This window comes from Falco naumanni, chromosome 9 (assembly GCF_017639655.2).
Source record: "Falco naumanni isolate bFalNau1 chromosome 9, bFalNau1.pat, whole genome shotgun sequence".
Lineage (NCBI taxonomy): Eukaryota > Metazoa > Chordata > Aves > Falconiformes > Falconidae > Falco > Falco naumanni.
The window spans coordinates 9,869,570-9,891,413 of NC_054062.1; the positions used below are offsets into that span (position 1 = coordinate 9,869,570).

The window sequence follows — 21,844 nt, forward strand, 5'->3', positions numbered from 1 at the left end:
CTGGATGTCATGAGCTCCCCCACCCTGTGCCCAGCCCCCTGCCCTTCCCCACCACCCTGCAGCCCCATCCCCCCAGCTGCCATCCTCCCCAAGGGCTGGCCCATCTTCGAGGGGCCCCTGGGGAGCACCTGCCCTCGGTGAGGGTGGCTTTAGCTCCCAAGCACCCGTGGGCATCACTGGACCTTTGCTTCCTGCTGTCGTGGCTCCCCTGCAGCCAAAACAGGTCTCCCGGCCAGAGCATGACCCACGGCCGGTGCTCACGGCTGGGGCAGAGAGGGCAGTGGGATGCGGGGATTTGGGGAGCGGGGCCCAGTGGGGTCCAGCAGGGATGAGAAAGGGTTACCTGGAGGGAGAGAAGGGAGGGATGGATACAGCAGCCTGGGCAGGCTGGACACCTCTGCTTATCCCTGCTTTGGGCACCTGGCAGCGGCCTCATCAAGCCGGCAAGGGGCTGGGAGACACTGGCTGTGGCGAGCCCTGAGCTCCACAGAGCCCCCAGAACTGGGACAAGGCTGCTGCTCTGTGGTTCCAGCTCACCCCGTGGTGCCACTGGGGACAGGGAGGGCTCGGCTGGGCTGCAGCCCCTGCGGGTGCCTGAGTGTGCCAGTGATTCCTTCTCTGGTCTGCAAAACGCTCACCTCTCCCCCTGCAACAGCAATGCAGCTGGAAAGGGACAATTACAAACTCCTTAGTCCCCGTTGTCCCTGGCCTGGCTCCTGGAGCCTCCCGGTGGGTCAGGTCACCCTACAGCAAGGCAGCGCGGTGCTGCAAGGACGCACACCCGGAACCGAGCATGGCACGGAGCTGTTTTGGCAGCGCTGGAGAGATGGGGAGCACAGCAAGGAGGAGAAGGAAAGGAAGGCTGGCTTCCCAGCATGGCTCTGCCTGCATTTTGCAGCTTCTCCCTCCCAACCAGACCCACTCAGATTCACATCAGACTTTTGCTATCCAAAAGCTCTGACCTTTTCTGAAACCCTTGGCTTTGGACAGCACAGCCGCCTGCCCCGTGCAAGCCCCCTCCGCTCGCTCCCAGCCGGAGGATCCGCATTCATTTTCACCCAGGATGAGCCGCGCTCTGGCTCGGCACCTGCAGATATTCAAAGCCTTTCATTTCTTCAAATCCCATTAAGGTTTTGCAAAAAGAAGCCCCAAGTGGGGCTTAGCATCTGCAGGGCTCTGATAACCAGGCGGCAGGTGATGCCTCGCACCGGCTGACCCAAGGAGGAGCTGCCATGGGGTGTGGGGCTGACTTCCCCCTCTGGCTCCCTGCAAGGACTCAAGTGGGGGATTCTGCCTCCCCCCCTGCAAAAAAAACCACAAACCCCCCTGAGTGGGCTGTATAGGAACAGGCAGGGGAGGGGGACAGCTGGGACCCTGCCACCCTTTACATGATTTTCTGCCTGTGCTACAGCAGCAACGGGGAGCAGAGTCCCCGCGCCGGGCCCTGGCCCCGAGAGAGTCAGCCGGACAGGCTGCCCCCGGGGGGGAGCACCCGACGCCCCCGTTAAAGGAGACTTAAGGCGCAGGGAGATCAAAGGCTCATTTCCCCCACTGTGGCAGGTTTGTTCTTCCCTGCGTGCTTCTTTTCTTAAGTCTTTCCCACCTGGGATCCTGTGCTAGCCAAGCCCTTTCACCTGCCAGGCGGGTCCTGTCTGTCCTGCCAGGGGAGGGGGACAGTGATGTGCTGGGGGTCACCGCACGTTTCCCCCCTGCCAGGGATGTTCCTCAGAGCCCTCGGGTGAGGATGAGCTCTGAGCGCAGGCACCAGCTCTGCCCACTCCACCCCTGCCCAGAGCAGCTGGCCAGGCTGGCTTTCTGGGACGGTGGGATCTGAGGGAGCTCAGTGTGGCATTTCCCAGCCAGCACAAGAGCAGATGCCCCCGGCAGATTCCATGGGGCTTCCCGCACCCCGCCAGACCCCTCCAGAAAGGGTTCTGTGCAGGTGGGGAGCACAGCACCCATCTTTACTTTTTGTTCATTCATTTCAGTGGATTAGCTGTAGCTGGGTTTTCTAGTGCTTGCCTTCAGGACAAGAAGGCACAGAGCCACGTGCCCGGGTGGAAAGGCTCGTCCCCTCCCTGGACCCCTCCATCGGTGTTTTTCTGTGCCGGGGAGGGGACGTTGTATGTGCAGTTTGTCATAGCACACCTTTGAGTAACTGCCTGTGTCACCCAGGACTCCCTAATGACTTTGTTTTGACTTGCACGAGAGGTATTTAATCCATGCCGAGACGCAGGATTTCCCAGGATTATTCCCGAGAGCGCACGCATCACTCCGTGGCCCCGGATTAGGCTAAACCCGTCCGTGGTGACACCTCCCTGGAGAGGGGTGGGCAGGGGTGGCTGGGGGGGTCTGGGACCTGGCCAAGGACCTTCCCAGCGAAGCCCTGGGCCAGGTGATGGTGTGTAGCAGTGCTGTCAAGTCTAGGTTGTGTGTGAGTGGTGTCCAACGCTGTACATGTGGACTTTCTAAACTCCTTAATAAAAGGAACTCATCGTTAGCTGGCGTGTCGGCAGCCATGCTCACAGCGCAGCGCAGGGACATCGCTGGAGGAACCCACCACAGTGATGGCAAAGGGAGCGGCAGCAACGGCCACGGCTCCTGCCGTGCTGCGGGTGACAGCTGCTTCCCCGTGCTGGGCTTGTGGCATGGCGTTCCCGGGAACCGGCCCATGGCGGGCTTGGCCTGCCAAAACTGCTCTGCAAAACTGCTGGGGAGACCCAGTGGGGCAGGGCTGGGGCAGCGGAGGCTTCCCGGGGCTCCAGGGGCTGCAGCCCAAACCCAGCACTGCGGGACCTCGGGGTGGCCCTGGGGCTGGGGCAGGGGGTGGTGGCAGGGCTTGGCACCGAGGGGACCCGGTCCCCCCCATCTGCACTGATGGGCAGAGCACCGAGCGATGCTCCCGGCCCTTTCCCACTGCCCGCCCCACACCCTGCTCTGCCCCAGGCCAGGCCAGAGCCGGGAGGGGACGGCTGAGTGCCAGGCGTTGGGGACCACGCGTTAGCACTGGTGGCTGCCCGCACTGGCCAGTGAGGGTGGGAGCACCTGGTCTTGCCCATGTGCGCCCAGTCCCTCTGCAGGTTTGGGGGTGCAGGGATCTCCACTGGTGCCTGTGCACCCACCACACTTGCACGCGTGGCTGGGACCCCCAACAGCTACACATGAATATGTACCTGCCGAGGGGGCTGGGGACACTCATGCCCCCAGACAAGACCCTCCCTCCCACCAGCATCCCCACCAGCTGCCGGTGACTCAAGGCCAGCTTCAGCCCAGGGCGCACCCAGCCGCTCCTCTAAATGAGGCGGCAAACGAAGGAGGCGCGTTAATCAGCAGTGGTGCCGTGCTCCCATTGTGGTGGCTCGGCCAGCCCCCGTCCCCCCCCGCCAGCCCCCTCCCCGCCAGGATCCCAGGCTGTGCTCTGTGCAGCCACAGCCCTGCGAGCCGGCCACGCGCTCAAGGGGTGACACGGCAATTAGTGCCGGTGGGTATTTAAGGGCAGGCAAGGCGGGCTGGCCAGCTCAGTCTGGACACAGGGTGGCACAGAGCCGGGCCAGGGCGGGCAGCGCTGGGGCATCGTCTGAGGCAGAGGTGAGTGACTGGCAGCTGTCAGTCTGTCTGTCTGTCTTGTCTTCCCCCACGTGCCCACTTTGCACCTTTGCCTCGATGGGCAGCGCAGCCGGCAAGAAGGCAAAGGCCGGTGGGAGGCAGCTGGGGGCAACGGGCAGGGCTGGGCAGGGCACCCCCTGGCACCCCCAGGATGGGACTCGGTGACAATTGCTTGGGCTGGGAAGGTGCTCCCTGCTCTGGTTGCACCCAGCAATTTGTCTCCACGATGGGCAACCGGGTGCAAAAAGGGGGAGCACAGGACAGTGGCAAGGTGCGAATGAGGCAGGGAGCACCCCAAAGTGAAGCCTGTGGGCAGAGGGGTGCTGCGGGGGGCAGGCAGGGGCTTGGGCTCAGCTGGGTCCAGCACAGGAGCGAGGACCACCCACAGCAGCCCACCGCCCTGCAAGCACAGGACAGACAGCCTGGCCCCCATCACCCACAGCGAATTTTAAGGCAACACCTCCAGCAAAAAATAATAATAAAGAAATCCATTCCTCTGTTCTGAGCCTTTGCAGGAGGTGCGAGGGGAGGCAGAGCAGCCCTGCCCGTGCTCAGGGGCACCCCGGCTGCCTGCGGCATCGCTGCCTGCGGCCAGGGCTGCGCTCCCTCCTGCCCTGCTGCCAGCGGGGCACCTCTGAGCCCCATAAAGCAGAGGGACGCCGAGCACCTTCCGCTGCTCTCGCATTAGCCAGGCACTGTAGGTCACAAGCCCACCAGCCTGCCTGGCTAACAGCCCACTCAGCCCCCAGCAGAGCCCAGCTCTCAGCTGGGAACAGGAGAGCAGCTGTAAGGCTCTCCCCTGTGAGCAGGAGTTGCTGAAGAGGCAGGGGGGCAGGTCTGAAGGAGGCAGGGGAGAGGCAGAGTGAGCTCAGGCACCTCCCTCAGCACCCCTGCTGCAGCTGGGTGCCGGTGTGGGGGCTGCAGGAGGAGTGGTGGGTGCTGGAGGGGTTTTCTTGCAGGGCGTAGGGATGGCAGGGCTGGTTTGTGGATGCTGCGGCGGGGATGGGGAACTCACGCCAGCCACATACTGCCCTTGCTGCTGCTTCAAGCCGCTGCCTGAGGATGCTCTGTGGTTTGCCGACATGTCTTTCCCTTCCTGTGCCTCCCCCAGATGAGAGCCCCCTACTCACTGTCCTGCCTCTTCCTCCTGAGCCTGGGGGCCTGCTTCCCCCCTGGCGAGCGGCGGGAGCCAGGAGACCCCGGGGAAGGGACCCTGCTCAGCCCCAGCTGGCAGGTGGCAGCAGCCAAGGACGTGGGTGCCGGCCGGAGGGCAGGAGCGAAGCAGAGGCGAAGTGAGGAGCTGAGCGCGCTGCTGGGCATCATCCGGGAGCTGCGGGGCTACGGCAAGGAGGGGGCCAGGCAGCGGCCGGGCAGGCAGGGGGGCTCCGAGCTGCTGCCGGTGGGAGGGGAGAAGCGTAGTGGCACCCTGGGGAACCTGGCCGAGGAGCTCAACGGCTACAACAGGAAAAAAGGGGGCTTCACCTTCCGCTTCGGGAGATGAGGACCCTGAGTCAACCCCCCACCTCCTGTGGGTCACCTCGTCCTGTCCTTCCCTTCCATCTCACCTAGGTTTGCTTGGACAAAAGGATATTATGGGGGTTTGCTGCTGGGATCACCTTGGGGAGGGGGGACAACGCGTTTGCTCCACTTTTAGCCCTGCTCCAGCTCTCAAGTCCCTGTTCCCAGCCGGTGCAATGGAAGAAGAGGAGGGTGCCTTAAAGAGAAGCTACCGCATCGCTTTCCCGCTCACCCACGGCCTTTGTTGGGGCACAGGGAACGGGATCCGCGCTGGGTCTCCAGCCCTGCAGCGCAGGCAGAGCGGGGATGCTGCTCCAGAACAGGCAGAGCTGGCAGGGCCAGGCGGCGCGGCGGGGGGCAGGTGGGCTGAAGGCTTACAGCGGGACCGTCCTGGTGGCGGACAGTCCCCTGGGGACCTGCCTGTAGCTGCTGTCCAAGGCAGAGTGTCAGGGAGGAGCAGGTCCTTCAGAGCTCTCCACAGAGCTGCAGAGTTGCCACTCTCCTGCCTATGAAGAAAAGTCCCTCCGGCAACAAATTCTGCTTAGTGTCAAGATGCCACTTACAAGAGCCAGCTCCTGTGTGCAAACCAGGGCAGAGCAGCGGAGTTCAAGAAAATCTTGTCCTTAGAAATCCCTGGCATGAGCATAAAAACCTGCCCTGGCATCACCAGCCCTGCTGCAGTCCCACCACCCCGCTCATGCCTTGACACCGAGACCCATCCTGAGGTGCTGTCAGAGTCCTCACCAGGGTGAGATGGTGATGACTGACCTTCAGTGTCCTTGTCACATCGCGCCGGCACTTGCCTGAAACCCTGGCCCTTCCTAACACCTTCCTGGCCTCATCCCCACCTATTCCCAGCTACAGCAGAAACTTGGGTGCAGAGGGGCCGAAACAAGGACCCTGACACCTACCCGGGGCCACCAACGGGTACTCGGTGTCTTCCCACTCTCCAGCCCCCTCCGCTGCCAGTGGGGTAGCTTGGGGAATTGCTGGTCCCCAAAGCCAGCACAGCCACGGCTGCGACGGACAAACCCCACTCCCCAGCACCTGCCTCCTCCTCCTCCTCCGGGCAGATTTAGCTCTGCCAATGCCAACGCTGACACTTGCTTTTGTGCCTGCCACTGCAGGCAGAGACATTAGCAATCAGAGGTCTAAGTACCTGGCTTGCAGGCGCTAACGGCAAGTTAGATGCCCAACGACTGCTAATATTTCATTGCAGGCACAAAAATGAAGCAGGGCAATGATTTGCAAGCACTAAATTGCACCCTCAAAATCAAAGACCGTAGCAGGACTTGGTTAAAAAAAAAAAAAATAAAAAAAATCAGGCTCCTAGAGGTGCATTGTAATACCCGTCATGCAGACAGACCACTTAATACAGCGCTGCCGGGGCCGGCACAAGCTGCTCGCGCAGCAGGAGCGGCGTGTAACTGGAGGCTGAACGGAGGCAAGCTGGAACCCGCCGGAACACAGCAGCTCTGGGGCGGCAGGGCTAGGGAGGAGCGATGGAGGCATAGGAGCAGGCTCGCCCAGGGAGCTGTGTGGGGGTCACAGCCCCACGGGTGCAGAACGGGAAGGACCCCAGACTTGCAGGGATACAGATGACGCCAGGATTTGGCCCTCGCGTGAGGACGGCACCGGCTGTGAGGGCAAAGCTGAGGAAGGGCATTTTTCTTCCCTTGCATCTCTGCTGCAGCAACCATCTCGCACTGCTGGGACCGACAAAGCCGGTGGCGCTTGGGGTGGCTGAGCCCATGCAACCCCCAACCCTGAGCACCCCCAGACCCACCTCTGATCCCTCTCAACTCCCACCCCACGACAGGCTGCCAGTTTGGGGGACGCAGGCACAGCACTTGCATCACGCAGTGGAGACAGGAGCTTTATCGATGTTTCTATGGCAACAATTTTTTTCTTTCTTTCTTTTCAGTGTTCAAACCATCAATAAATATGCACTGATCAATTTTACCCTGCTCTGGAGTGGAGGGGGAGGGATGGGAGGGAGGAAGGGGAAGGAGTTTTGGAACAACACCGGGTTAAGCGAAGGCTAGTAAATCCTTGGCTTTGCCGTGATGGATCGTTGCAGGGAAAAGCGGCCCTGTCTGCTGTGGGAAGGGAAAGGAAACCTGCTGAGAGAAGCTGGAGCCAGGGGGGGATGCCTGGGCTCCTGTTCTCAAGTCCAGGAGAGGAACAAGGTCAGAGCAGCATGATAAACCCACACATATAACAAGGCTTTGATTGAAGTGCAATAACCCTCTGTAGAACTTATTTAAAAGTAAAAGCCAGCGCTTCCCACAGTGCTTACCTGGCAGGTGGGACGGAGCTGGGCTCAGCCCGCATGCCCAGGGTCTCCTTGATGGGCAGCTCGTGCCACAGCGGTGATACCATCACCCTCCTCCCCCGCCGGGAGGGATGGGGCTGCCGGCAGGCTGCAGTGTGGGGCAGATGGGGGGATGTGGGGCAGACGGGGGCCGTGACACCCCTGGGCACGCATCAGGATGGCCAACGTGCCTGGGAAGAGGCAGCGCTCCAGGCTCTTCACTATTGCTCCTTTGAGGCTGGAGAGGGGGAAGAGGTAAAAGTGAATGGAAAATAACTGCCTGGAGTCCGGGAGTTGGGAGGAAGGGGGGGGGGGGAACATGCCAGGAGTGACCCCCAGGAGGCTGGAAAGCCCATCCCTGCGTGCTGGACACGGTGTATCCCATCCAGCTCCCCTGGGAACCTACGTCCCCCTCCCAGTTCCTCCCCTCCCAGGTCCATTTGTGGGGCCACTCCTAAGGGGATACCCAGATGCCCAACGGTTTGGAGAGCCGGAGAGCTCAGCACCCACCTGCACACCGAGCTGTAAGGAGCGGGATTCATTGCGGCACGGCCATGCAGGCGGCAGGGCGGAGCGTAGACATGGCAGAAGGACTTGCCTGGGGCAAGTTCACCACCACCTGCGGTGCCAGCCAGCCCACAAAGGGACAGCATCAAATAGGTGTTGGATCCTTCTACCTGTGGGCCAGGGGACCCAGCCAGCAAGGACCGACGCAGATGCTTGCTGCCAACATCACCGCTGCTGGGACCCTCTATAAAACGCCCCGTTATCCTTCCCTGACCAGAATATAACCCTGGCCCTGGCCCCATCTCTGCTCATCTGCCCCATTCCCATGGGCTGCTCCTCACCCTCCCTCTACCCCAAGCAGACCTGCAGCACTACAAACACACACAACAAAAGCAGCAGATCTCAGAAACCCAAGTGGACCCTTTGTAGAGAAAGAGCCCAATTTAACCACATCCAAGAGACTCATGCATCATAACTGGGTCATTCAGCACTGCGGCTTCGGGAGCACAGGACCTTTATCAGCAGACAGGATGTCAGGACAAACACATAACCTTCAACAGGGGGGCAATTGCTGGGAAAACAGTTCAGCATAGCGTGGTTTGTAAGTAAACTTTCTGCTGAGCTGGATCTACCGTCGAAAAAACACTGAGCAGCATGCTGCTCCCAGGACGGAGAGTTTTGAACCTAGCCTAAACAGTCAAATGACTTGCAGGGCTGTCCCTAAACCAGAGATTTAGGGGCACCGAGGGCACTGCCAAGGTACCAGGACTGCCTGGAGAAGCAGGTCGATCTGGGAGCATCGTTCCCAGCAACCCGCCCACGCTGGGCTCCCCTCGGACCAGGAGCCCATCCCTTGCTGCTGCCAGCCTGCTCTTAGATGCACGTGTGACGGTAGGAAGACTCTCTCCAGAGGTGACACAGTGCTTAGGTGTATTTTCCTCTTTTCAATTGTGAAAGGATTAATGCCAAACACAGAAGAGGCTGTCAGCTGGCCCCTGACCATCCTGCAGGCAGGCAGCACTCCTGCACACCTGAGTGCCACTGCTCCAGCAGCATCTCTGCAAGACAGGCTGCCATGCTATCCTCGCTTTAATACCTTTTTTTTTTTCTTTTTAAGAAAAGGGAGCATAAAATACTGACCACATTTCACATCTTGTGACAAACAACTTCTCAACAAAAGGCAGGATGACATTAAAGGAAAACTTAAAATGAGTGCACATTGTAATTTCAATGACACAAAAAACAAAACAAAAACACAAACACAGCTATTTTTCCCCCAGAGTGCTCTCAGTTTCAAGCTCAATAGCCTTGAAAATTGGAGCAATCAAACTGTTAAATGCATCGATCTGTTAAATCAACTCCTACTGTACTCAGCTAAATTTAGCCTTTAATCCCCTCTCTCTCACTCCAACACCATGGCATTCCCCAGACAGGTCAACCAGCCCCTGCCCTCCCGTGACACCAGGGACTGGTCCCTACACAAGCAGAGATGGAGATCACCAGGACTGACTGTATTTAGGGGCAGGTTAGGCTTCTCCATCTTCTCTCAGCCCACAACTATTCACTGTAGTTAAGTCTATGCTAGAGATGTGCACAAAGAGCAGCCTGGACACTGACCTTTGCCAGGCCAAAAACCCACCAGGAACCCCTCGTAGTGCTGCGTGTACATTCACTGGACACCACCGCTTTGATGAAAAGTAGCCTGAGCCTTGCCAAGTAGAGGCCACTAATTGCATTTATACTTGCCAACAGCATCCTGCTGCTCCTCTTTTTACCTTCTTCAGGCTCATTTAGAAGCAGTCCAATGCAACTGCTGTCACAGCAAGACAAGGTTTCCAATGGGCCACATTCCCACGGCCCACGAGCGAGCAGTTCCCTGCGCCAGCACCAGCAGATTTCACCAGGGACTTGTCAAGGGGATTAAAAATTGGGTGAGCTGGGTTATAACCCTAAAACATCACTGAGCAACTGCAGGACCTCGAGCACACCACTCGCTGTCATCCAACCTTGTTTCCTGCTCATCCTTAAAGACTAAAAAAGTATTTTGCATCTTCATTAATCAAGGCAGCATCTCATTTTAAAGGCTGCTTATTACCTGGAGACATCCCTCCCTCAAGATTTGCTGGAAAGGCTGAAGGTAGTCTGAAAACAGGGAAGAAAAAAAAAAAAAAGGATGGACAATGAGAATTGAGAGAGGAAGCAACTAGAACCACCCTAGGAGGGAAACTCACAGGTAATTTCATAGCACAGGAGGAGGGAAAACCAGCAGCAACTGATTTACAGAATACAAACAATTAACAGGAAGAAAAGGTTAAAGTCAAATCTCTGATTTAAATCTCATTGGAGACAACAGCAAAGCTTTTGATTCAAAAGAGGTGATGACACAGTCTTTACGCTGAGCATCTTTTCTTCTCTCCCGACTTTTCAAGAGCCAGATAAAAAGGACACGGAAAGGTGCTGCTACCTAGCCCTGACCTGCCTGCTGTGACCAGGGCCCCGGTGAACCACCCAAACAGAGAACCCCTGGGTTTGGGCGTGGAGTCTAGGGGGAAGTAACTGGCTTTGCAAAGCCTTGCTAACAGACAAACACGAGTTTTCCTCAACATTGATTTATTTTTAAATATACTACGCAAGAGACTGGAATAAAAAATAAATCAAGAAAAAAAAAAGAAAAAGAGAGAAAGAGAGGAGGAAGAATTGAAAGTCATGTACAGAAACAATCTGTACTGGACCAAATTAAAGGGGAAAAAACCCCCTTAAGTATCACAGAAATGAAGGACAGAGCTATTTACACACTGTAAAAAAGACAAGTCTACAAAAGTGTGTAATAACGAGATACAAATGTATAATATAGTGGCACAATATGTTATCAAAGTAAAAACAGTACCTCCAGGAAAGAGACAGTCCAAGGGTTGGTTGTTTTTGTTGTTTTTTTTTTTTCTTACATTTTTAAAGGCAGCCTGTGGCAGAAGTGCGTACTTTCTTTTGAACATTTGTCATGTGTTAAGTCACGGCTGTTTGTGAGGGCGAGAAGTGGCATGAACACACACAAGTAAACTACTAGAAATCATATACAAAACAAACAGTTCCAAAGAGAACAGCGTAAAATACAATTGAAGGCAATTAGTGTTTAAGATACACAAGAGGAGTCACAAGAGTTACAGGGGAACAGGACATGGAAAATGCCTTTTTCTCATGTTTGGAACTGTTAAGAGGAGTTAAATTGCACTGTTAATAGCCCTAAACCCTTGTTCTTTCACTATTGTCACAAGTCACAGTTAGTTCCCAGCCATGTTGCATTAGTTGGGAAGGTCACAGGACCTTGGAAAGGAAGCCCGGGAGTCCTGCTGTCAGCATTTTGTGGCAGTTTCCTCGGGAGATGCACCCAAGAGTCTTCACAGATCCTTGTTTGATGCTGGATGGAATCACACTGGCATGAAGGTAGTGACGGTTTGAACCCCAAAGTACTGGCAGCTGAGCTCTTCATGGGGAGTTAGCACTGGCACGGAAAGGGAGGCACCGCAGCCCCTCAAAGCACAGGTCTCTAGGGGGGGGCAGAAGCCAGGTCCCACCCCCTCTCAGAGAACAAAAAACTGGAAATTCAGTGAGAGAAACGGCAGTTCTTGCCCATCTGCGATGCGCAAGCTCAGCTGAAACAACTGCTGGAGGCACAGTGGTATCTCTGAACTCATCCTAAGCTACCTGGCCCTGCTGCAGCCCTCCTGTCTTGCAGGGAGTGGTGCCTTGCTCAGCACCAGCCTGCTGCCCCCCGGCCTCTGCAACCCTCTGCCCCAAACGCCAGCCCGATTCACGTTAGATAGCACGAGAGTGTGACAGCGTGTCCTTCTTCAGACCTCCTCCAGTCCTTTTTCCGCACCAAGGGAGATCGCAAACAGGCTCCTGTGCCACTACACTAGCAGGTGCCGTCTGTAGTGTTTTGAACCCCATTCGTTTGAGCTCAACAACATTAAGAAATTACTGGAAACACAGAAATGAAGGGCAGCAGCTGGAACCATAGGAAGAATTTGGGCAAACATCACTTGTAGCATTCTGTCATGAAAAAAAACAACTTACATTAACAATTTTTCCCCCTTCTCTCCCAAGCGCCAAACCTGTTACATTAATGTCAGGTAAATGTCAGACTCAGGCTAGGGACACGTGCTGCAACTCTCCCAAGAAATGCAGTGGGTATATTGCTATTCACTCATCCTTGTGTACAGAGGGAGGAGACAAGAAAGGAGTAGAAAGTCCTCCTGAGGAGGATGGCATCTTAGTGTCCATCAGTCTGGGTTCAGTCTTCATAGTCTGTCCAGAACAATAAAATATCAATAAAAAGGCATAGTGTGACATCAGCATTTAGACTTGTAGTCCACAAGGCAAGAACTCCACAGATAAGACGATTACGAGTATATGAAACACAGGGAATCTGAGTTAAGAGGGTGGAAAGTGCCCCTTGAACACAGCCCTGTCCTTTGGAGCTGGGGCATCCATTCACAGTCTGTGTCTTCTGCACAGCCCTAACCTAAATGCCCCGGTCCTTTGTCAGTCCACACGTTATTCTCTCCACAGTTGGCTTTGGCCCATTGTGATTATTTTTCTTTATTTTTTTTTTTTAACCTGGCTTCTGCTACCTCTGAACAATGTCGCTGATTTCTTTCACTGAACTGAGAAGTTTGCTAAAGTCCTGGGTGGCTGCAGGACCGCTGCCAGCTGTTGCGGGGCAGATCTGAAGCTCCCGTAGGTTATTCTCCAGCTTATTGATGGCCTCCCGAAAGGCAAATTTGTTCCTCATCTGCTGAATGGAGTCCACGTAGCTCACACAGAAGGTGTAGAGGTTCTTGCCAGCCTCCAAGACAGCACTGTGGCTTGCCATTTGTTCAGAGTTCTTGCTGATGGCGAGCCGTAGAGCCTCAGTGCTCTCCAACACCACCCCTTTAGTGATGGTGCCACTGGCAATCCTCTCTGGGGGCTGCCGGGTCTTCCGCAGTGAGACCCTGGTAGATATGAGGGGGATGAAGGCTGTAGATGATGGCTGGTCCCCACCTGGGGCAGAGGGTACAGATGAGGAAGAGGCAGCTGGGGTTGCTGTGCTCATCAGCAGCTTTGTAGAGGACTGTGGCTTTGGTACAGAGGGGATCCCCAGCTTTTTCACACCTTCTCCCGACTGGTTTGGCTTGACAGCATCACTGCTTGCAGCCTCTCCAACCTGAGTCAACTGTTTGGATTTCGGCCCAGACACCACATCTGCTGCTGCTTCATGGCTGGGACTGTGAGACACCTTCCCAGGCTTGCCAATGGAGGATGAAGACAGTGGAAGCGGAGGGGCTGGTTTCAGCTTTGATAACTTCCCTTTGTCCTTCCCTGCCGACTCGGAGGTCTGCTTGAGCCTCCTTAGTCGTGGCTCCTCAGAGGAAGCCTTGCTGGCACCCACAAACCCAGCAGGGTTAGGTTTGGCAGCAGAACCTTGGTCCATCGTCACAGTGGTACCTAAGGCACTGGATTTGACTCCATCATCCTTGTGGAGCACACTGGAGGAAGGAGGGGCAGCAGGTTGCCTACGGCCAAGTTTTGGCGTCAGAGTGGGAGGGCTGGAGCCAGGGCTCGACTCTGCATCTTTGAACACATCATCAGTGGTCTCTTCATTTTTCTTAAGCAGCCGTGGAGGAGGGGTCACTGTCCCCCTGACAGCAATGTCAGCCTTGGCCTCGTTTGCCCGCTTCCGAGGCAGTGCTGGCTTTTCACTTTTGTGCCCCCCAAAAGTGGAGGAATCAAACTGGCGTCCCGTGGACTGCAAATCTCGAGGCAGAGTCACAGATTTCCACTCCGTATCCTTCGCTCCGTGGGGCACACAGGAGGCTGAGCAGGACCTTAAGAAACGCTTGCTGGAGTTGGAACTACTCTCCTCCTCACCAGCCACCCCTCGACTGCTGCTCATCGTGCTGGACTTCTTCCGTAGATGGGGAGATAAAAACCCAGAGTTCCCAGCGACAACCCCATTAGTGACACCAGCCCCGTTGCTTGGGCTCTGAAACTTGGAGGGGTCAGCTGCATCTGGGGGGGGTGCAACGAAAGCTCCATTGCCAGCATCCCTGCACTCCTCCTCCCCACCCACCCTGCGGTCCGAGTGGCCGTCCATCTCTCTGAAGGAACTGCTCCGTTTCGGAGGGGTAGGGGCAGTCTTCTTCTTCTTCTTGATAAGGGCACTGAAGAGGTTGTGCTTTTTGTCTTTTGGAAGCAGCCTTTCATCTTCATTCAAACTGCTCTCCAGGGCCACCCTTTCCTTCCGTGGGAGCAAGGGAGAAATTGGAGGTTCATGATCCAGAGGGTCTGCAAGGGAAAGAAGAGAGTCTACTAAGCATTGCTTCAACAGCCAGAATAACCTGTTTTCTTTTAGGATCAAACCACTGCAGCACCTCCAAAAGGTACAGGTTCTGTGAAGAGAGACAGCTTCAGACCAGAAGTAAAGCAAGTACGGCCAAGCCTGGACTGCACGTGGTCCCTAGTCCCGCATACATTGATTTCTGAGGTGGCCTCTACGGGACTCAGCTGCCAAACTGCTTTCCCTGCGGGCTTCTGGTTTCAACAGCGACATACAAACACAACATGTTTATGTTCAGATTCCCACCCTCACATCTGCAGACTTGTCTCAACTTCACATTGTGAAGAAGATAAATATTGAGGCCTTTGCTTTAGTCCCTGTGCTGTTGCTGCCTTTTGAATAGCTGACCCCTGAATTAATAAAACATCTCTATAACCCACCTCCACCCCCAGTCTCCTTGTTCATTTAGATTCTGATACTCTTAACCTCTTTTCCTGATGTCATCCTTTGTGGGGAATGGATGTAACTTTTTCACAAGCAGGAATCAAGAAGCCCTTCGACAGCTGAACACTTTGGGTTGTACCACCCAGCTTTGTACAATAATGGAGGGAAGTGGTAGCAACAGCCTCCTTCCACAGCACTGCTCCAGAAGGAAACGATGGGGTCACCCTTTTGCCACTTACAAGAGGTATTTAAAAATGAACAGTGGTTTATTATAAATTTATACGTGACTCCTGAAAGGCCTCTGCATTTGACTGACAGGGGGCCTCGTTCCCAGGCCAGGCACTCAGACGACATTCTAATTCAAAGGAGGAATGCCTTCAGGGCAGCACACACATCTACAGCTCGACTAGGCACTAAGAAGGGAGATGAAGCAGAGTCACGGAGGAAAAGGAGGATGCTTCTTAGTCACATACTGGTGATCATCATGCTATGGGTAGGATTTTGGTTGAGGAGAGAGAATTTGAAGAAAAATAGTTGTGTACTTTGAGCAGACAGCACGCTTCCACAGGACCACGTGCAATCAAACCATTCCCACACAACAGTTTATGGGGACCCGGACCACCAGAAGAGCTCTCACAGCACTTCGGGAGGCCATGGCCTTGCTGTGCCTAGGCACAGTGGAGCTGTGGAGATCCAGAGAACACCAGCACCTTGCACTGAGGATCAGCTTCCAGCTGCTGGACTTGCTATGGAAACACTGACAATTGAAGGGGAAACTGCAATAAAACTTTTATGTGAAATATTTTATTTCACAATAAAGAGTGAAACAATTCCCAGCCTAATGTTAAAATCATATTATGCCTGCTGCACTTGAATCTTGCAAAGCCCTTAAGTATTTAAATGAAGTTATTTTACTTCAAAGCTTGTAATACTAGGCAATTATATTTCCTATATATGGTAAATAACCTTCCTTCCTAAGTCACTGATACTTCTTTCTTCCAATATTTCACATCCCCTCTTTTTTTCCCCTTTGTCTAGATGTACATCTGCTACTGAAACGTACTACTAGGTGAATTTGACATTATGTCAGTCACATAAAAAAAGGTCAGTCACAAGAATGGTCACAGAAGGCAGCCTCAACAGGAGCTGGAAAAAAACATTCTATTTTCTTTCATCTTATTATTTTTTGAATGAGCTAAATACAAATCTACTGTACACATTCAGCATTTTACCACTGCTTTTATTACCTCAGAATGGAAGAAAGAAGTTCTTGAAGAAACTGACTGAAAAAGCGTTTAATTTCATGGAAGATTCTGTAAATACCTCTTTGTCCCTTGCTGAAATTATATTTGGTACCTGCCAAGAGTAATACTCTTCAGTGCTGCAAGCATAAATCTGGTAGGATGCAACAGGGAAGAAACCTCCCTTACGGGGCTTGCTAAACCTGAGCAATCGTCCTGCTTTAAATTATGCAGTGTGGTAGTGTAAAGTGGCTCGAACACAGCAGATTAGCCAGCACTTAGATGCAGTGGGAGATCCCACTGATAGCTCCTACCAGGGAACGGGAAGAGAATGTGATTAGAGAGCTCCATGCTCAGCTCTGATCTAAAGGGAGCTGCAGGCAACGGCCATTAAGTTAAAAGAACTCCTAGGGCTTCTCTAAGCAATGGCAGGTATAGTGCCGATCCCTCAGCCAGTTAAGGATTCACACTCCCAGATGCTGTGTGCATCTGGTCCCAAGATTAACCACCTACCCTTTGCAAAAAATAGTAAAAGGAGTTCTGAAGCCAGGAAAGCAAACTCAGCAGCTTGTCACCCAGAAACACAATACTGGTACAGAAAGATGACACCTGTTATTAGACACAGCTTTGCCTAGGTGAAGACCTGGAGCTGGACATGCATTTTGTTTTCCTCTGTTTCCTGAAGGAATAATGACTTTAATTAAAAACCTACCGCAATCCCCCTGGCCTCGAGCATGTGCAGTCTCCAAGCCCTCATTGGCATCTTTGCTTTCAGCAGCTCTCCTCGATGTTCGTGTTTTGGTTGGTAACTCTGGGGCTTGGAGGAAATTGCTCACTACGCTCCTCATGCCCTTCTTTCCCAACTCCTTTTCCACCTCTGCAATGCACAGAAGAAAAAAACAATCACTACAACCAACAGATGATAAAAAAACTATTGTACTGTTCAGAGTTAATAGCACAAAAGAAATTCCAACATGACAAAGCAGAAGTTCCTTGAGGTAGTTCAGCCATCTGGCCCTTTAAAATCAGACATATGCCCAGCAAAAAGGCCCTGTGTAAACACAGCTCTGCTTTCTATGCCTTTTACACCAGGCATTATAACGTAGGACCGCGTTTCACTGCAAAGCAGCCTGTGAACAACGTGCAGAGTTAAGGATGCAGCTGGTCCTTTTCCCACCCCTGGAACTGCTGGTCCAAGAGGGACCCACACCTACCATCTGATATGCTGGACTCCTGAAACATCGTTTCAAAGGCCTGATGGATCTCAGCAAAAGAGGGTCTATCAGAAGGGCTCCACTGCCAGCCTGGAAAAAACCAACCAACACTCAGAGCTTCCCACCAGCATCAGACATTCAGTACACTGCACCAGAGGAGTAGGTATCGCAGTTCCCTTTTTATAAAATGAGTAAAATAAAATACTGACACGGAAATCTGATTTATAGAGTGCTGGGTGTCTACAACTACTTTGGCTTGGTGATGGTTGCAGATACCCAGCACTCTTTAAATCACGTTTCTATGTCAGTATGTAACGGTATGTGCTGAGCATCGCTGAAAAAACCCAAATGTGTCACACTAAGTCACATACCAAAAGGCCACAGTAAAAGAGTAACACTCAGTCCCGTAAGAACCTAATAAAGCTCCTGCTTCATCCTTAGCAGACAAGCTTTTCTTGAAGTTGTCAGGAAAAAGGAGACAAAGAAAACATTAAGCTGAACAACAAATTTCTGCCCCAGGCCTGTGTGCTCCCAGTAGAGAAGAGCAGCTGGTTTCACAGCATGCTAACCCTCTGGGGAAAGCATTTTAACCAAACACTTCTACACAGCATTGCACCTCCGCTGGAACTGGCAGGGGGTTTCTCATGCCTGGCTGTGCGTGGCCAGATCCTGACACTTTCACTGCACCTCTGCAGAGCTAAAAAGCAGCATTTTCAGGACTGAGGAATACTTACATGCTCTCATGAGCTCATAAACTTTCTCAGGACAGCCTTCGGGTCGCTCCATACGGTAGTCTTTCTCCAACAGCTCATAGACTTGAGACAGGTCAATCCCAGGGTAAGGGGACATACCGTAGGTTGCAATTTCCCACAGCAGAACACCAAAGGCTGCAGTGGAGAAAGAAAGGAAAAAAGAAAAAGAGGATAAAACCAATAAGCTTTGTTTTCGTCTTAAATTTAAATTTGAGAGGATGTTTAGTGGGAGTAGTCACTAAACAGTGCTGCACACTTAAACCAGCTCTGAGTGGCTCAGATCCCATGTTCAGCAGCAGCTTAAATGTTAAAGAAGCGTAACGAGCCTCTTCGTCAGCACAGACAAGTCTCCTGCGATATGACAGGGCAGAATTAGACAAATTTTTAATGTCTCAGTTGTCTCAAACCTGAACGCCTTGAGATCCTTCAAGTCCTATTAAAGGCACAATTAAGAGACTTCACAGCGGATTAGCTGAAACTGTCTCGCTGCTGCACTGCAGTGTCTTCCTCAATTTGACAGATCCTCTCATCTGCAACCTCTCCCTAGAGGACTCGCACATTTTAATAGCTCAGTGGTTTTGGGTGCCCTTGCTTAGCTGTAGCACGGTCTAGAGGGGAAACCTGGGATGCAGCAGTGAGAGGTAGATTTCAGCAGTTGCTACCAACAAGACAGGGTGAGGGTGAGACAATTTGGTTGCAGGGAAAGCTGAACAAGAAAAGGAAGAGCACAAAAAAGGTCTTGAAACAGGTGAGGCATTCAAGTCCCAGAAGTCAGTGGGGATGCAGGTCAGCACCAGGGTCAGGCAGCTAACCCAGGAGTGCGGCACACAGAATCCACTCAACACCAGATCAACAACCTGCATGTAATTAGTTCAGTCACCCTATTCTGTTCTTAACCTGAAGAGAAAGCGATTACAATTCTGCATAAGTAAGGAAATCACATCACATTACATGGTAACACCACCAAGGGCAATTTACATTAGACATTTCTGTGCACAATTTTCTTTGATTGCTGTCTTGAGGCAGTGAGGTGAAAGCACCTAAACTCTGGCATGCCCAGCAGCAACCGTGGCCTCTGGGGACAGCTGGCTTGCTCTAATCAGATCCCAAAGTCCACCGCCCTGGCCCTCACTATGCAAGGTTGTGCTAGCCCTAATTAAAGACACCCAATGCTCCTTCTGGATCTTTCCTCCCCAAGTACTCTACTATTTAAATGCAACAGGGATCCTGCAGCCACCGAAGTGATAGAGCAGCATCCTTGAGACTGTGGCAGACACCTGGCAGCAGCCAACACCCGCCACATGCAAGTCCAAAGCAGAACACACACCTTGGTCAGCCATCACCTACATCTTGGGAGGCAGTTCTGGGTTTTCCTCCCCCGTATATAAAACATTTTGCATCAGCCATCTACCTAAGTTTCTTCAAAATAAAGCCTTTCTCTGCACAGTTTCCCAAGAAGTCCAGAAAACCTCATCGCTGCTTCAATACTATTATTTTATATATAAAAGATGCTCAGGATAAGATTTTCCAAGTGCTTTTGGGACCACGTCCCATGAACTTCTATCTCATGTCACCGGGCGCTTTTGAGAATTTGACCAGCAGCTACAGCAGAGACATAAAACCCAAAGAAAGACTGATAAAAAAGTACAATGAGATTTTCTGCGGTCAGATTTGATAGAATGTAGCTCCATTTAGCTAAGCTTACTCTTATCGCCAGCACCTCAGGGCTCTTCAATAACCATTTGTCATCAAATTTTCCCTCTGTTTCTCCTCATCTCATTCCAAGGATTATTCTTTTAAAATGCAGAAAGATGAGCTTGGAGCTATCACTAGACAGATACACACATAATTATTTTTTTTAACATAAAATGAACCAGATTCTCACTTTCCTCCTTGAAGTAGTTAGAAAGTTCTCGACTATGTAAAATATATCGCTTCATAGTATTGCGCCAGAACTCTATCAAGGCAGTAGTACCAGTGCCCTCCAGCCCCATTTTATACATTTCTATAAACACTACAGTATCCTTTATTTTCATACTTGCTAACAATACAGACGTATATAGAGGCAGTTCGGCATCCTCAATGCTTCGATCAAAGACTGACTTAGCAGAGATTAGTTCCTGCACTCTGACAAGCTCATAGAACAATATGGCTCAAACCAGGGAATGCTCTCCCTCCTGAAATGTTTCACAATGTTCTCATTTCACAGCCCTAGAAAAGACGACTATAATCTGCATTAATTCATACATGCAAATTCTTACCCCAGACGTCAGATTTAATGGAGAACTTGTTGTAGGCCAGGCTTTCTGGTGCGGTCCACTTGATGGGGAATTTTGCTCCAGCGTGGGCAGTGTATGTGTCACCTGTCATTAGCCTGCTCAGGCCAAAGTCTGCCACCTTCACCAAGTGGTTCTCCCCTACAAGGCAGTTTCTGGCAGCAAGGTCCCTAAAAACAAGAACAAAAATGGGCAATGAGAAGTCTTTACCATCTCACTTTTAGCAATAGCAAGGAAACCTGCCGTTCCCAAAGAAACCTGGGCCTGCACGTGATTATTTTGACCAGAGTATTACACAGAAATTATGTAGTTATACGCACACACGTAAGGGGGAAAGTTATTTTCCATTCCAGCTTTGTAAGACTGTCATCCAAACTACTTTTTTTTTTCTTTTTAAACTTGAAGTGAAAGCTTCAAGAAGCCCCCTCACTTTCAATAAAAGCTGCCACCCTCAGGATAAAAATAATTTAAAGAAATGTCAGTACTCAAGTTATCGATAGCTGAGGATGAGCACCGAATAAATGAAGTCTCAATGCCTCACTTCTTGCCCACCTCCCTAGCACTTCAGTCACCCCAGCCAACACCAGTCACTCTCCAGAACTCCTTTTTCAGTCCTTGCTGAAGCACCAGGTTTAGATCCCAGCTATTTCCTCCCAAGTGTACCACATTTTGCAACACAACTTTTTCATACCACGTTTTGGCCTTTTCAGACCTGGTGTAGCCTCTGCCACCAGTAGTTACGTCTTTAAAGGACTGGGCAATAAGTAAATTAAGCTTTTCCTCCATTTTTTCACCTGCCTCCACCCTGGCAGGTGAGAGATGTGTATGCTGCATTTGCCACTTGCCTGGCTCATACACGCCGTTCAGCACCCTCAGAAATGCTTCGTGAGTATAAAAATGTAAAAACACAGAAGTGCATTTCTCCTAATATTATGTTTTATTAAAAACCACTTTTCTAAATTATGTCATTTTGAACTACAAATTGATTCTACCAGAAAGCTCAAGTGAGATCTTTGGATACAAGGCAGACACTACTGTTTCTTTTGCTTTTTCTGCTCAATCAAATAAATAATAATAAAAAAAGTACATCTTACCGGATGTCCATTAAATTTTCACAGTGTTTTTTAATATATCTGCTTATCAATACTGATTACTATAATGTGTGTCTAAATAAGAGCTCCTCTTCATAATCAAATTCCTCCTCCTTCCTGATTCATTAAATGAGGTCACAGCCCAGCATTTGAATCTATGGATGTGAATTGTGACAACACTCTTAAAGTAATTGGGTAGGTGGGTATGGGGGTGGCTGATAAGGAAAAACGCTACTATTTATTTTAGATAAATGGGTCATCAGAAATAAGAGGAAATTAAATGAACGGGCGAGCAGACAAATGGGATTCATACAAAGCAGCATTTAAAGTTGACTTCCTACAGGCTGAAGGAATGAAACACTTTCAACAGAGCATATCAAAGGCTGGAAATTTTAATTTGCAGCATCACCGTTCACTTTATTGATTGACAGAAGCAGTTAAACAGGCCTTTGAGGCAGCAAAGGCAATGCATGACTTAGAGGAGCACCTAGAACTTTACACATAATCTTCGTATTTGTCTCTATGAAAAAACATGTGCTAATTTCATATTCCAGTTAATTGG

At 51.8% G+C, this 21,844-nt stretch overlaps 2 protein-coding genes across 4 annotated transcripts in view; one reads left to right on the forward strand and one right to left on the reverse strand.

The window, feature by feature from the left end:
• The first annotated feature begins 4,579 nt into the window (after positions 1-4,579).
• On the forward strand, positions 4,580-7,020 carry LOC121093930 (pyroglutamylated RFamide peptide). The gene has a single exon (XM_040606904.1). It carries the CDS (start codon positions 4,718-4,720, stop codon positions 5,105-5,107), a length of 390 nt encoding a protein of 129 aa, XP_040462838.1. The 5' UTR covers positions 4,580-4,717; the 3' UTR covers positions 5,108-7,020.
• A 3,265-nt stretch (positions 7,021-10,285) lies between these two features.
• The window catches only part of ABL1 (ABL proto-oncogene 1, non-receptor tyrosine kinase), an 83,260-nt gene continuing 71,701 nt past the window's right edge, over positions 10,286-21,844 (reverse strand). For all 3 annotated transcript variants that reach the window (XM_040606605.1, XM_040606606.1, XM_040606607.1), the window contains 5 exons: positions 20,177-20,361; positions 17,898-18,050; positions 17,164-17,253; positions 16,662-16,826; positions 10,286-14,272 (listed from right to left, as the gene is read on the reverse strand). In XM_040606605.1, the coding sequence (XP_040462539.1) occupies positions 12,573-14,272; positions 16,662-16,826; positions 17,164-17,253; positions 17,898-18,050; positions 20,177-20,361 (2,293 nt within the window). In that variant the 3' untranslated portion in view covers positions 10,286-12,572. The remainder of the gene's footprint in view (positions 14,273-16,661; positions 16,827-17,163; positions 17,254-17,897; positions 18,051-20,176; positions 20,362-21,844) is intronic.